The sequence below is a fragment of the Budorcas taxicolor genome, chromosome 14 (genome assembly GCF_023091745.1).
Source record: "Budorcas taxicolor isolate Tak-1 chromosome 14, Takin1.1, whole genome shotgun sequence".
NCBI lineage: Eukaryota > Metazoa > Chordata > Mammalia > Artiodactyla > Bovidae > Budorcas > Budorcas taxicolor.
Window position 1 is genome coordinate 32,872,828 of NC_068923.1, and position 12,605 is coordinate 32,885,432.

Genomic DNA, 12,605 nt, shown 5'->3' on the forward strand with positions numbered 1-12,605 from the left:
TACCCCCAGGAAAAGAAGGGCAGGGGACACTCTGTGCTTCTAGGAGGGATGCCGCAGGACGCACACTCTGCTTCAGTGGCATTCCCACCACGGGCATCTCACCTGGACAGTCGTGACGACATAAAGCTAAACCCAAACTATGGAAAACACCTCCAGAGCATCAGTGTCCTGAAAGATGGCTGAAGAGCTGTCCCAAGTTCAAGAAGACCAAGAAGACATATCAGCTAAATAAATGCATATACGATGCTGCTGCGTCCTGTCTTAAAGGCCAGAATGCTTTACAGGACATTAATGGGAGAAATGACAAAACTGAAATTGAGGCTGTACATTAAAGTGAAAACAGAGAAGTTACTATTATACTGTGGTTCTAAGAAAATACTCTTTTTCTTAGGAAAGGTACACTGATAAACAAAGAGGTAAAGAAATAGATGTGTGCAGCTTATCCTCAAATGGTTCCAAAAATAAGTATATATGTGTGGAGAGAAAGAAAAAAAGGCTAATATACAATCTATTTAAAATGTTTTAAAAAACCATGAATCTGAGAAAAAGGCACACAGAGGAGTGCCACTTTTCTTGTTTGTTTTTTTTTTATAGAAAAGAATTGACTCAAAATAAAAAGTAAAAAAGTTTGAAAAACAGAAAGTATTAAAAGTGAATCTTTGAAAAGCTATAGTACCAGAGGAAACAGGGTCCAATGGCAGGAAGAGGAATTGTAGGGGTCACAGTCCTTCGGTCCTGCTGACTGCATTTCTGCATAAAACAACTCATAGCCTCTCTGGCCCTGCTCCTCCCACGGATACGTGTGGCAAGTATCTGCCTGTGGACCACCAAGAGCTGTTTCAAGGGAGGCAGAGAGCCTCAGACCTGGTGAAGTGAGGCATATGGTGCATAACAGGGCTGAGAAGTCGGGGTGTCGCTCCCTATCAGGCAGCCCTGAGCCAGGAGCAGAGGGGCCGCCCTGCCTTCTCTCACCTCCAAGCACATCCACAGCTCACCACCCAGCACAGGACGGACAGGGGACATGATCACACACGGGCAGGGAGGCTGCTGATGGGACAACCTCAGTGGAAACAGGCGCACGCAAGGCTCAGACTCCACACTGCTCAACCACAGTTTGGGGGAAAAACAATTCTGGAAACTTCAGAAAAAAGACCACATCAACTTGGGGGATTACATCTCACCGATTCGTGATGATGTCATCCCAGATGTTCATTGGGTCCATTTTAGCATCAGGGTATCGATTTGTCCAGGTTTTCACAAGTCTCTTCAGGGGAACTTGAGATGATAAATTACCTAAAAATGACATTATGGTGTGAGTGTGGCCACAGCCCAATGATCAGACCACCTTACAAAGTGAGCTGCCATCTGTAAACAGAAACTTAGTTCAGATTCCTTGTGCAAATTATAACACTTGGCCCTACTGTTGACAACAGGAGCACAAAGTTACCATGTTTAATATATTCTGGCATGAAAACTTAATGTCTTCAGGCCATCAAGGAAAGAGGAGGAAATAAACAAGCGCAATTTTTACATTCACCACAGGTCTACAGTCACAACGCTCCACTCACAATCCCAAAATCTAAAAAGCACTGAAAACTGACAAGCTATTCACAGGGTTGCAACCAATTTTATTGTTTATAAAATCTAATATGAGTCATCGCAGGACAACTGAATCTGCTCATGCTACTCGTGGGAGTGCCCAGAGGAGGGGGAGACTTGTCCGTTGCTGGAGGATTGGCCACCAACCCAGACCTGGTGTGCACATGAGGTCGCCATGACAAAAGCCCCCAAAACAACCTGGCTCAAGGGCTTCTAAATCCCACAACACTAATATTTAAAGAGAATGCACTAGTCATAGCAAATAACCTTTTTCAACAATATAAGAGATGACTTTACACATGCACGTCACCAAATGGTCAACACCGAAACCAAAGTGATTACATTCTTTATAGCCAAAAATGGAAAATCTGTACACAGTCAGCAAAAACAAGACCAGCAGCTGACTGTGGCTCAGATCATCAAATTCTCACAGCAAAATTCAGGCTTAAACTAAAAAAAAAAAAAAAACACCACACTGGACAAACAATAGGACAACCAGGTATGACTTAAATCAAATCCCATATGAATTCGCAATAGAGTTAACAAACAGATTCAAGGGACTAGACTGAGTTAACAGTGTGCCTAAAGAACTAGGGACAGAGGCCGCAACACACCACAGAAGGTGACAAACAAAACCATTGCAAAGAAAAAGGAAAGCAAGAAGGCAAAGGGGTTATCTGAGGAGGCTTTACAAATAGCAGAAGAACAAAGAGAAGCGAAAAGCAAGGGACAGATGGGAAGGTACATCAAATTAAATGCAGAGTTCCAAAATACAGCTGTAACAGTCAAGAAGGCCGTCTTCAATGAACAGTGCTTAATAATCAAAGAAAACAACAAAAGGGGAAAGACTAGCGATCTCTTCAGGAAAACTGGAAACATCAAGGGAACATTCTGCCCAAAAATGGGCACAATAAAGGATAAAAATGGTAGAGACCCAGTAGATGCTGAAGAGATCGAGAAGAGATGGAATGAATGCATGGAAGAACTGTATAAAAAAGATCTTAATGAACCAGATTACTATGATGGTGTGGCTAGTCATCCAGAGCCAGATATTCTGGAGTGCGAAGTCAAGTTGGCCTTAAGAAGCACTGCTCTTAATAAAATTCCAGCAGAACCATTCAAATCCCTAAAGGATGATGCCATCAAGGTTTGAAAATTCAACGTTCAGAAAATAAAGATCATGGCATCTGGTCCCATCACTTCATTGCAAATAGATGGGGAAACTGGAAATAGTGACAGACTTTATTTTGGGGGGGCTCCAAAATCACTGCAGATGGTGACTGCAGCCATGAAATTAAAAGACGCTTGCTCCTTGGAAGAAAAGCTATGACCAACCTAGACAGCATAGTAAAAAGCAGAGACATTACTGACAAAGGTCCTTCTAGTCAAAGCTATGGTTCTTCCAGTAGTCATATATGGATGTGAGAGTTGGGCCATAAAGACGACTGAGTGCTGAAGAAATGATGCTTTTGAATTGTGGTGTTGGAGAAGACTCTTGAGAGGCCCTTGGACTGCAAGGAGATCAAACCCGTCAATCCTAAAGGAAATCAGTCCTGAATATTCATTGGAAGGACTGTTGCTGAAGCTTCAATACTTTGGCCACCTGACTGGAAGAGCTACCTTGTAAGAAGAGACCCTGATGCTAGGAAAGATTGAAGGCAGGAGGAGAAAGGGACGACAGATGGTTGGATGGCATCACCGACTCAATGGTCATGAGTTTGAGCAAGCTCCAGGAGATGGTAAAGGACAGGGAAGACTGGCATGCTGTAGTCCACGGGGTCACAAAGAGTCAGACGCAACTGGGCAACTGAACAACAATAACAATGTTAAAAGCTTTGCTTTTCTTTCTATGGTGAGAAAGCAGTGCTTACCTTGTTCAGGCAAGTTACTTAATCTCTAATGCCCTATAGAATGAGGAAAAAGAATCTAAGTCTCATCTGCTGTTCAGTCCCTCAGTATCTCTCAGAGTTTACCCAGGTTCATGTTCACCGCTTCAGTGATGCTGTCCAGCCATTTCATCCTCTGACACCCTCTTCTCCTTCTACCCTCAATCTTTCCCAGCATCAGGGACTTCTCCAATGAGTCATCTGTGCACATCAGATGACCAAAATACTGGAGCTTCAGTTTGAGTATCAGTTCTTCCAGTTCAGAGTTGATCTCCCTTAAAATTGACTGGTTTGATCTCCTTGCTATCCAAAGGACTTTCAGAAGTCTTCTCCAGCACCACAGTTCAAAGACATGAATTCTCTGATGTTCTGCCTTCTTTAACAGTCCAGTTCTCACAACCGTACGTGACCACTGGGAAAACCATAGCGGACTTTTGTCTCTGCTTTTCAACACATCATCTATGTTTGTCACTGCTTTCCTGCCAAGAAGCAAGCATCTTCTGATTTTACGGCTGCAGTCACCGTCTGCAGTGATTTTGGAGCCAAGAAGAGGAAATCTGTCACTACTTCCACCTCTTCCCTTCTATTTGCCATGAAGTATGGGGCCAGAGGCCATGATCTTAGTTTCCTTAACAGTCTTAAGCCAGCTCTTTCACTTTCCTCCTTTACCCTCATCGAGAGGTTCTTTAGCTCCCCCTTCACTTTCTGCCATTAGACTGGTATCTGCATATCTGAGGTGGTGGTTGTTTCTCCCGCCTATCTTGATTCTAGCTTGTAACTCATCCAGGCTGGCATTTCTCATGATGTGCTCAGTGTATAGGTTAAACAAACAGGGTGACGGCAGATATCCCTGTCACAATGCTTTCTCGATCGTGAATGAATCAGTTGCTCCATGCAGGGCTCTGTTTCTTCTTGACCCGCACACAGGTTTCTCAGGAGACCGGTAAGATGGTCTGGTATTCCCAACTAAGAGCTTTCCATAGTTTGTCATGATCCACACAGTCAAAGACTTTAGCATTGTCAATGAGACAGAGAGAGATGGTTTTCTCTATAATCCAGTGAATGTTGGCAATTTGATCTCTAGTTCTTCTTCCTTCTCTAAAACCAGCTTAGATGCCTGGAAGTTCTTGGTCTGAATAATGCTGAAGCCTAGCCTGTAAGATTATAAGCATGATCTCACTAGCATGGGAGATGAGTACAATTGTCTGATGGTTAGAGCATTCTTTAGGACTACCCTTCTTGGGAATTGGGATGAGCATTGACCTTTTCCAGTCCTGTGGCCACTGCTGGGTCTTCCAGATTTGCTGACATAATAAATACAAAACCTGATCAGTTTAGTTCAGTTTAGTTGCTCAGTCATGTCCGACTCTGCAACCCCATGGACTGCAGCACACCAGGCTTCACTGTCCATCACCAACTCCCAGAGTTTGCTCAAACTCACGTGCATCAAGTCATCAACGCACCAACTATCTCATCCTCTATCGTACCCTTCTTATCCTGCCTTCAGTCTTTCCCAGCATCAGGGTCTTTTCTAATGAGTAAGTTCTTCATATCGCCTGGCCATAGTATTCCAGCTTCAGCATCAGTCATCAGGTGCCATGATATTAGTTTTAGAGCCTACATCTCATAGGCTGTTATAAAACTGGGTAAAATACAGAGAAAAGAAACTAACACAGCTCCTAGAATGATACGCCACTAGTAATACATACTTGAAAAACCATTCTCCAAATTTAAAACAGAGAACAGTCAGATAGATAGTTCTGAACACCAACTTTTATCAGTACTCTAAGAAGGCTTTCAAGAAATGAAATTTGAATTCAAAACAAGACGTTACTTCTGACTCTGGGGGACCTCCCATCGGCATCAGGATTAAGCCCACTCAGCAGTAGCAGAAAGGCCTTTGGTTTGGGCACAGCCACCTGGGCCTCACCTCACCCGGGACAGTCACGCCAGTACCCCAGGCTCAGACTGGCCCTCTGAGAACCCCTCTCTTCCTACCATAGCCAACTCAAGCCCTACCAGCAGATTCTATCACCCCAATTTTTCATGGGGGGTCTGAACTGCTCTGCTCTGTGGGGACCACAGCGTCTGCTCCTTGGAAGCTTCTTAAGTGCCCAGAAGAGCACTGGACTATTTTAAACACTTATTTCAACAATCTCAAAATACACATTCATGGAGTAAACTCAAGACAATTTCTAACCCATACATTAAGAAACATGTACTATCACCAAGCAAAACAAAAACAAAAAAATCAATCAGATGCCAAAACTCTTCCTAATTATGAAAGGAAAACAGATACATATAAATAAAAAGTTACCTTGTTTGCTAATAAAGCTGATGAACTCCTGAATTTCTATGAAAGTCTGTACAGATTGCAATTTGGTGAGTCTACTTCTGTGTAAGAGGACATCAATACTGGAATAGTTCTGGAAAAGTTATTTAGCATTGGTTACAGGTCAATGTACTGCTTCAGATTTTAACACAGTCTAAACATGAAACAGTAACCACTCTGTAAACAGATCAGTTACACGAGATGTCTCTGGTCACAGGAGCAATTAAATGGTCTAATTTTTTCTTTAATTTTGGTTTTCAGTCACATTTTGGTTCAACAAAATCAATAAGAGCAATACAATCAGGTGCTGCTGCCTCCATTCCCCACCAATTCTTAAAAATCACAATATCCTATAATACAGAACTGCCAACTATAGAAGCCAACCTTTCTCTTTCCATAACCTTCCTAGAGTAGACTGCTACTCAACCTTAAGCATGTGTAAAAACTAGAATAAAGACAGTGAATGTCTATGTTCAGCAACAACAAACATTCAGGGACTCTACGCAAGAATCGGCTTTAACAACGTTTAACGGCCAACCTCAGAGGCAGGACAGACTCTGGCTGGTGGGGCCGCAAGACCCTCCTGCATGACCACCTCCCACCCAGATGCCTGGGGGTGGGGCCTGCTCTCAGGTACTCGTCCAGGGAAAGAAAGAAAACCCAAGGGAAAACAAAAGGAACTTTCTAAATCAGAAACAGGCACTAAAAGGCTCCAGGCCATTGGCTGGTGTGCAGGGAATCAGGGTTAAGTGGCCAGAGAACTGCCCATGTCGACCCAAGCTCACAGAATAGCGCAGCCCCGGCGGGCGCACCCAGGTTACCTGCATGAACATCTGGATGCAGTTCTGGATGTAATACTTGGCCCTGTCAATGTCGTCCTGCAGGAGGTAGAGGAGACTCAGCTCCTGGCTGTAGCGGAGCTCGAGCAGGGCCTTCCGCAGCTCCGAGGTCAGTGCCTCGTCCACAAAGGTCAGCAGTGCCTGGTCGCCCTCCCCGCGCAGCAGCAGCTTCAGCTTGCTGCGCACCATGTACGGCAGGCAGGTCTCCTGCAGAGCGAGAATGGGTGTGACATCCCGAGATGGCGTCGCCATGCATCTGTGGCGTCACTTCACAGGTTCAAATGATGGCGCTTAACGTTTCAAACCTAAGGCCACAATCTTTAAAGCAAGTTCACCTACAATTGCTCATTTTATAACCACAAAACATACAGGAACACGTTCTACAGAAAACGGAAACTACTTGTAGCTGAAAGAGAACCGGACGTTCAGTACCAAGTGAGGACCTGCAGGCCGGGCGAGGGCAGCGGTGCAGATGGGTGCCAGACCGGCCCAGTGAGGCCCATGTGCAGTGCAGACACAACAGGAAACACTCTCCCTATGGTCACACCCCGGAGGCTAACATTCCTTTGTAAAGGCATCTGCTTATTTTGAAAGCATTAGCTAAGAGCACAGTGAGTGAGTAAGTGAAAATCGCTCAGTCATGTCCGACTCTTTGCGACCCCATGGCCTATACAGTCCATGGAATTCTCCAGGCCAGAATACTGGAGTAGGTAGCCTTTCCCTTCTCCAGGGAATCTTCCCAACCCAGGGATTCAACCCAGGTCTCCCGCGCTGCAGGCGGATTCTTTACCAGCTGAGCCACAAGGTGAGCCTAAGAATACTGGAGTGGGTAGCCTATCCCTTCTCTAGAGGATCTTCTCAACCCAGGAATTTAACCGGGGTCTCCTGGATTGCAGGCAGATTCTCTACCACCTGAGCTATGAGGGAAGCACAGTGGTTTAACGGTATTATGGAGTTTGGGGGAGTCAAGTTATTTAACAGCCTAATGCTTTACAACCACTTTCCTGTTTCTGAAAAGTTTTAAACACCTTCATTAATTAGACTTCCCTGGTGGCTCAGACGGTAAAGCATCTGCCTACAATGCAGGAGACCCAGGTTCAAACCCTGAGTCGGGAAGATCTCCTGGAGAAGGAAATGGCAACCCACTCCAGTATTCTTGCCTGGAAAATCCTATGGATGGTGGAACCTGAGAGGCTACAGTCCATGGGGTTGCAAAAGAGTCAGACACGACTGAGCAACTTCACTCTCATTAATGAGAGAGCACTTGACTATCGAGGACATCTAATTGGGTGACCTCATAGATAGCCCCACACCTGATAGAAGGGCTCGCTCCACATCTTGCTCAGGTCCGGGGTGCCCTCGCCATCAGCGCTAGCCGTGGAGCAGTACTCCAGCGACTTCCACTCGGCCAGCTGGTTGTAGCAGTCAAGGGATGCAAGTTCCCAGAAGTCCTTCTCGGCTTCCGTGGGCTCACCGTCTGCCCACTCCTGTGTGTTGAGGGCCTGCAAAGATTATTTTACCAAATTGGATACATGTAACATTCACACTAAGAATAATCACTGTCAGATTTATGACAGGTATAGAAAAAAGGGAAAAGAGAGTTAACTTGAGGGAACCTAACTGTCAAATGAATATTAAAAATCCCAGCTAGGACAGAACCACTTCTTTGGGGAACTTAACTATAAAGTCAATTAATAAGCTGAAAACTGAAAACGGCCCTTAATTTTATGTAAATACTGTAGAGTCTTCACTACTTGAAAAGTTCTTAGAATGAAAATTAGAAAACAGGACATTTATAGAAAACTGCAGAAGGTTTCACCATTTAGATGTCTCGCACAGGCCACAGGCCCTCAACTGCAAGTGTGACCTGCCACACATCCACACTCAGCCACGGACAACTCCCAACACAAGACGTGCAAAACTGGACTTCCCCAAACCAGCTCTCATCTACCTTTTTATAAGTTTTACTTGCAGAGTGGAAATAATCTACTCAAACAGAAACTATATAACAATACCAGATACTGAAATGACATTTTACAATTTCATACTAACTTGGTAAAAAACACTTTCTCTTTGATTCAGTATTTTCTTAAAAAGAGTAAGAGACAGAACAATAACTAGTTCACGTTCAGTTATTATGAAACCATTTTCTGGTAGTAATCTTTGTGTAAAAGTTAAGGAATATAGCTGAATATTTGAAAGTCTAAATTCTAAAGTTGACAGTGTTTCCATCCAGAGAACAAAAGCGGTAAAGCAACGGACACACTTGCTGGAGATCAACTCTACCTCGTTATACAGCCTGGCAGCTTCAGAATAGTCACTTCTTGCTTCTGCTAACAGCGCATCCTGTGTGATCTGCTTTGTTCCAATCTCACTGCTGAAAATACCACGGAGGATGTCATACTCCCCGATCGACCTGTACAGTCTATGAAACAGATCAAGAAAAAAAGAGGACAAATCAGTGATTGCCCAATATTTTTAAAGTCTTTCTTGAAATGATATTAAACCAAGATGCCACAATTATAATAACTAAAAAAGATGTCATATTGATTTGTTAAAATATAAAATCTTAAAAATGTTGAAGTTACCAGTAAGTTTTAATACTTGAGCCATACAGAAGGCAGGAGTTATTCTCAAGTACACGGCTGTGTGCTCAGTCACTGCAGTTTCATCTGACTTCCTGTGACCCCACGGACTGTAGCCCGCCAGGCTTCTCTGTCCATGGGATTCTCCAGGCTAGAATACTGGAGTGGGCTGCCATGCCCTCCCCTCCAGGGGATCTTCCCGACCCAGGAATCAAACCCGCATCTCTTATGTCTCCTGCATTGGTAGGCTGCTTCTTTGCCATTAACCACTAGTGGCGCTTTACCAATAGCATCACCTTGGGAAGCCCATTCTAAAGTGCATTTAACGTAAAATCTGAAAATATCATAGGTTTACAATGCACAAGTTGACTCATTAAATGAGACTGTTCTATGTCACTCCATCACTGAAACATTTATCTGTGGTGACCTTTCTGGAATCTGGTCCAAAACCCAGAAGCAGGCAAACTAGTTCTGGCCCTACAGATGCCATGTCCTCCACATGCAATGGCTGTCTCGATGTTACTGAGAGCCTGAACATGTGCTAGAGTTTTGACTTTGATGTCAACACAAATTTGTTGGCCCATCAGCGAAGCCTCCCACTTGAAGACAGGCTCAGGTGTCTAAAAGTCCATTCCGTCCTCCCTGGAGACTTCTTCCTGTCTTCAGCGTGCCCACACAAGGTGTCACAACCATCCAAGCCTACGGAGGACACGACAGGGTGGAAACAGCCTGTGGGCAGAGCAGCAGCCCCAGGACGTCATCCCCCAGGGGACGGGCCACACCCGGGCTGCGAGGCTTCTCAGCAGCAACACAGAGCCTACTGCTCGCCTCTCACAGGCACAGGGACAGGAGCGACTACACGACAGAGACATTCTTTTACGCGTTTCCCAGAACCGGGAGTATCTCAAAACCAGTGCTACAGGAAAAGTGCAAGTCCAGTCTCACCCTAATCCAGAGCCCTCAGAATCCAGTGTCTAAGAATTAGGCCCTGGGTTTCTCATGATAAACCTCAGGTAAAAGAAGTCTCAGACAGGATGTGTCTTGCCCAGATAAAGTAACTGTGTTAGACACATCGCTTTGGCCACAGCAGGGTCGGGGCCCAGAGCTTACTTGGCAAGTTCCATCCACCTGCCAACGTCGGGGGGCAGGCCGGGCCTCCCCCGCACACGCTTGGCAGGCGGCTCCTGGGGTGCCAGTCGCAACAGCGCCTCCTCCAGCAGGCAGATGGCCCCGGGCTGCTGCAGGCCCGCCAGGCCGGCCCCACTGACCAGAGCTGGGTCGAGGCTCAGCAGGTCGGCATGTTGGCAGCTGATCTCCTGGCAAGACACAGACACACAGTCCTTCAGTGAGAGGGTCTCCAACCAGGAGTAACTCGTTTTACCAAACACTAAGTTCTGGCATTAGCAGTCAGGGGAGAAAGACATGGAGCACTCCACACACAGTCTCAGACCAAGTCTGCACGTGCATCCCTCCCACATGGCTCCCCCAGTTCCGGGCCCGAAGGCAAGCTGCCGGGAGATATGTTACCTATCAAGACTTCCCTAAACAGCAGTGGACAAAACTGAAAAACTAGAAATTCAGATATAAAAAAATCACTGCAGAATACAATGTGAAGAGAAACTTACTCTGAAACACTGGCTGATGCAATATAACTTCTCAAACCCTGTCTTTGGTATTGCCAGGAGAAAACCAATGAAAATATTCTACATGTAAATTATAAACCAATAAAAGTAGAGTACATAAAAAGAAACTGTATTAATAGTTTCATGCTGCATGGAAGAGAACAAAGTAGGCATAATAAATACTTTATCTCAAGGAATTATTACCCAGTTTGCAAACCACAGCTACTGACAAACAGCATTAAAGAACATAATTTTTAAATTATTCCAAGGACGTAACTAATTACAAAAATACTGACATGAATCCAGATGATTTTCTATTAGGAGCTTTGTAATTATCCACGTTTTGAGTATAAAGAAAATATTTTTTAATCCCCTAATAAGTATGCTTAGTGGTTACATCTACACTAGTCCTCTGTTTGAACTGCATTGCTGTGGAAACCTTCTCTGACACCTGTGTCCCCTGTGTCTGCAATGGTGCAGAGCACCCCTCACCTCCCAGCAAGGGGTGGCCTGCTGATCTGCCCACCAGGCCCTACACCCCACCCACTTCTGCATCACATGCCATGCCCTCGTGACCTTCTACCTCTGCCTGCTCTCCGCCTGCCCACATCGAGTGTAGTTCTGTGTCCCTGTTGCCTGGTCCCCACCCAGGGAGGGTCGCAGCGCGCCGCCGCCACCGCGCAGGAGGCACGAGGGGGAGGGCGGGGGGGTGGGGTGCGGCGGGAGGAGGGCGGCGGGCACGTACTCCATCAATGTCCCCGAAGGTGACAGCAGGGCTGGGTGCCACGTGACATGCAGGTGTGACCAGAACCCTACAAGGACGAGCTGACACACAGTCAGAGCAACTCTGTATTAAGTTGGATCTCAGATTATTCTGTCATATATAAAATTTTAAAAAAATACAAATTAACTGGGGCTTTCCTGGTGGCTTAGTGGTAAAGAATCTGCCTATCAAGGCAGGAGACACAGGTTCAATCCCTGGTCTGGAAAGATTCCACATCCCGTGGAGAAACTAAGCCCAGGTGCCAAACTACTGAGCCTGTGCTCTAGAGCCCGGGACCCACGACTACTGAAGCCCGTGCCCCAGAGCCTGAGCTACACAAGAGAAGCCACGGCAACGAGGAGCCCGTGCACCACAACAAAGAGCAGGCCCCGGCACCCCCAGCCAGCACAACCAGAGAAGAGCCCACACGGCAGGGAAGACCCAGCACAGCCAAAAAGAATAAATAAGCTGCCACGAGCCACCTGGGAGGAAGTGGCCACACCAGAGTCCAGCTGCTGTGTTAAACCCACACTGCAACTGGGAAACCAGCAGAGCCACTGAGACACAGGCGTGCCGACCACCTCACCTGGATGCAGGACACGAAGGGCGGGAAGAAGCAGAAGCTGGTGTCCAGGAAGTGCGTGAAGTCCTGCAGGAGCTTCTGGGCGGCGCCCCGCCCCTCAGCTGCAGTCCTGCGCTCGCCCGACTCCCTCAGGATCCCCGAGCACAGGCTGCTGAAGAGCTGCCTCGCGACGAGCGGGTCCCTCTGTAAGACATTCCCGAGGGGGATAGGTGCGCTGACTTGCACGTGCATCAGAGCCCGGCCTGGAACATCAAGTGCTGCCACCAGTCACCACGCTGGGCAATGTCACTGGAGGACCGTGCCCACCGAGGAAAGCTGGGAAGGGACACGGGGCTGTAAGCTATTTTGCAAATTCCTATCACTTTATAAATAGATAAGTAAAAAGCTTATAAAGCA

General features: G+C 46.2%; 1 protein-coding gene across 1 annotated transcript in view; it reads right to left on the reverse strand.

Moving 5' to 3' along the window:
• PRKDC (protein kinase, DNA-activated, catalytic subunit) overlaps window positions 1-12,605 on the reverse strand; it is a 133,134-nt gene that overhangs the window by 27,237 nt on the left and 93,292 nt on the right. The window contains exons 63-69 of the mRNA XM_052651856.1: window positions 12,213-12,392; window positions 10,352-10,557; window positions 8,943-9,081; window positions 7,970-8,158; window positions 6,639-6,863; window positions 5,803-5,911; window positions 1,182-1,293 (exon numbers count right to left, since the gene is read on the reverse strand). Of these exons, the coding sequence (XP_052507816.1) occupies window positions 1,182-1,293; window positions 5,803-5,911; window positions 6,639-6,863; window positions 7,970-8,158; window positions 8,943-9,081; window positions 10,352-10,557; window positions 12,213-12,392 (1,160 nt within the window). The remainder of the gene's footprint in view (window positions 1-1,181; window positions 1,294-5,802; window positions 5,912-6,638; window positions 6,864-7,969; window positions 8,159-8,942; window positions 9,082-10,351; window positions 10,558-12,212; window positions 12,393-12,605) is intronic.